The sequence below is a fragment of the Babylonia areolata genome, chromosome 18 (assembly GCF_041734735.1).
Source record: "Babylonia areolata isolate BAREFJ2019XMU chromosome 18, ASM4173473v1, whole genome shotgun sequence".
NCBI lineage: Eukaryota > Metazoa > Mollusca > Gastropoda > Neogastropoda > Buccinidae > Babylonia > Babylonia areolata.
The window spans coordinates 35952583-35955082 of NC_134893.1; the positions used below are offsets into that span (position 1 = coordinate 35952583).

Below are 2500 nucleotides of genomic sequence, written 5' to 3' on the forward strand. Positions count from 1 at the left end.
TACACCAACACACACACACACACACACACACGCACGCACGCACGCGCGCACACACACACACACACACACACACACACACACACACAATTCACATCTGGTCGACTAATATGAATTATTCAAAACGTGTTTGGTGGTGGTGGTGGTGTGTGTGTTTGCGTGCGTGTATGTGTTTGTGTGTTTTCTTTCTCTCTTTGTTTTCAGATCGAGTGACAAAGTGAATAATTGGACCGACACAGAATATTTCTCACTACCCCCATAACACCAGTTGCTCTGTGTCTGTGTCTGTGCGACTCTGTGACTGTGTCTGTGGGACTCTGTGTGTCCGTGTGACTGTGTGTGTGTGTGTGTGTCTGTGTGTTGACAAAGCGGCTGGCAGGCAAGGGAGGGAGCGGGGTGAAAAAAAATGGTGTGCTTACTTTGCAGGATTCAACGACCTTCGACAAAACGGACAGCATGCTGAGAGAGTCAAGTGGCCTGCACCCACACTGAACCACGTGTACACGACCTGCGACACGATTCTACAGCAGGTGCTTTTTGTGTCTGTGAGTGTGTGTGTGTTTGACTTTTCTTCGTGAAATAAAATGGCCTGCAGACGGTTTCGAGCGCGGATTTTTGTTCTTCTTGTGCTGAACTGTCTTGCGATAGTCCTAACGATCAGCTGGGTCAACTTCGGTCCGGTGAAAGATGTCGCCAAGTTCAAACGTTATCCGTCGCGTTCAGTGGAAGAGACCTTTGATGGTGGTGGTGGTGGTGTTTTAGCTTGGCGCGACAGATCGTTGTATAAGAAACTGAAGGGCGAAAGATTAACCAGGGGGACCTCACGAGGGACTGCGGACAGGACTGACTATAGCGCTGAGAGGCACCCTTGGATGTTTCCCAGGCCGCTCTCCGAGCTGGAGCATAAGGTGGTGCCCAACCAGGTGTTCTTCGTCTGGTGCCAGAACGGAACCTTCGCCTTCAAGGACTACCTGAGCGTTCTGAGCGCCTGGAAGCTTATGGAGCCAGACGTGCTGGAGATTCATCACATGCCCACGGATGTCATGGGCACCGACAACTACAACCAGTGGCTTCTGGAGCTGAACGGGACGGTGCCCGCTTTCAGAGTGGAGGTTGTGGAACGAGAGGGTGTGAATATCTGTGACAATCCTTTGCACTACGCTTTCGGAGTGCTGAGCGACAGAGGAGGGGTGTACATTGACTTCTCCACGGTCCTTCTTCGCTCGCTGCATCACCTCAGAAACAGGACGCTGTCCGTAGGGCTCAACGAACATGGGGGTGCAGCTTTCGTCATGAGTAAGAAAGACTTCTCTACTAAAGTTCGTCGAGTGATCGAAGAACATAGCTATAGTGCAGCTCGAACGCTTTCCACGTTAAGAGCCTATGCTGAGTATGATGATCTCTGCCCTTCTCTCTCCTCTCTCAGTGTCGTTCCGAGGGGAGCGCTTTCCGAAAAGCTGTGCGTGGTCCTCTGTTCAGACCTGAAACCGGCACCGTTGGATTTACACCACATCCAAAACCCAGACTTGACCATTCTCAGGGATCTCCATTACGCGGAACTGGGAAAGGAGGCGGACTGCTCAGACATGGACATGGACACGGACGAAGTAGCGTCCGCACAGGAGAAGGAGAGCAGCATACCCTTCATCGTCCACTACGTCTGGTTCAACAAAGCCGAGTTCTCCTTCCGCATGTACCTCAGCTTCCTCAGCACAGTCCACGTGGCCAAAGCCCGGCGAGTCTTCATCCACTGCGACAAGCAGCTGGGCGGCCACTACTGGCAAGAAGTCTCCTCCCACCCTTTGGTGACGGTGGTGTACAGGGAGATGCCCCACTACATCTACGGGCGCCGCGTGCTCTACATCCAGCACTTCAGCGACGTGGTGCGGGCGGACGTGATGGACAAGTACGGTGGGGTCTACCTGGACTGGGACGCCCTGTGGTTGCGCTCCCCGGGCCCGCTGCTGGCGGCGGGGCACCCGGCGGTGGTGGACCTGGACCACATGTCCCGCCCGGGCTTCCCCGAGGTGCTCAACCTGGGGGTCTTCCTGGCGCGGCCCCGGGCCCGCTTCCTGAGGCTGTGGCGCTGGGAGCTGAGGAACTACCGCCCCAGGGAATTCTTTTACAACGCCCTGGAGCTGCCCTTCAAAGTCTACGAGCGGCACCCCGACACCGTGCACGTTGAGCCCAGACTGCAGGTCAGTTGGGTTTTTTTGGAGGGGGGGGGGGGTCGAGGGGGAGTAGGGGAGGGGGGGGGTTACATACAGTTTTATTTTGGGGGGAGAGGGGGGAGGGTGGAAGGGGGTTGGGGCTGCATGTGCTGGTCCTTTGTGTGTGTGTGTGTGTGTAAAAATATCGGAGGACGATAATACAAGTACATGCATTTAGAAAATGAAAACGACAGTAGTGCACACACACACACACACACACACACACACACACACACACACTATGGTCAATCAAAGTAATATTACTTTCATGAGAGCCTTCCGGAGAAATGTTA

The 2500-nt window shown here is 54.3% G+C and overlaps 1 protein-coding gene across 1 annotated transcript in view; it reads left to right on the plus strand.

Annotated features, from left to right (window-relative positions):
- LOC143292713 (uncharacterized) overlaps nt 1-2500 on the plus strand; it is a 10312-nt gene that overhangs the window by 4197 nt on the left and 3615 nt on the right. Inside the window, exon 2 of the mRNA XM_076603233.1 lies at nt 424-2195. Within this exon, the coding sequence (XP_076459348.1) occupies nt 582-2195 (1614 nt within the window). The 5' untranslated portion in view covers nt 424-581. The remainder of the gene's footprint in view (nt 1-423; nt 2196-2500) is intronic.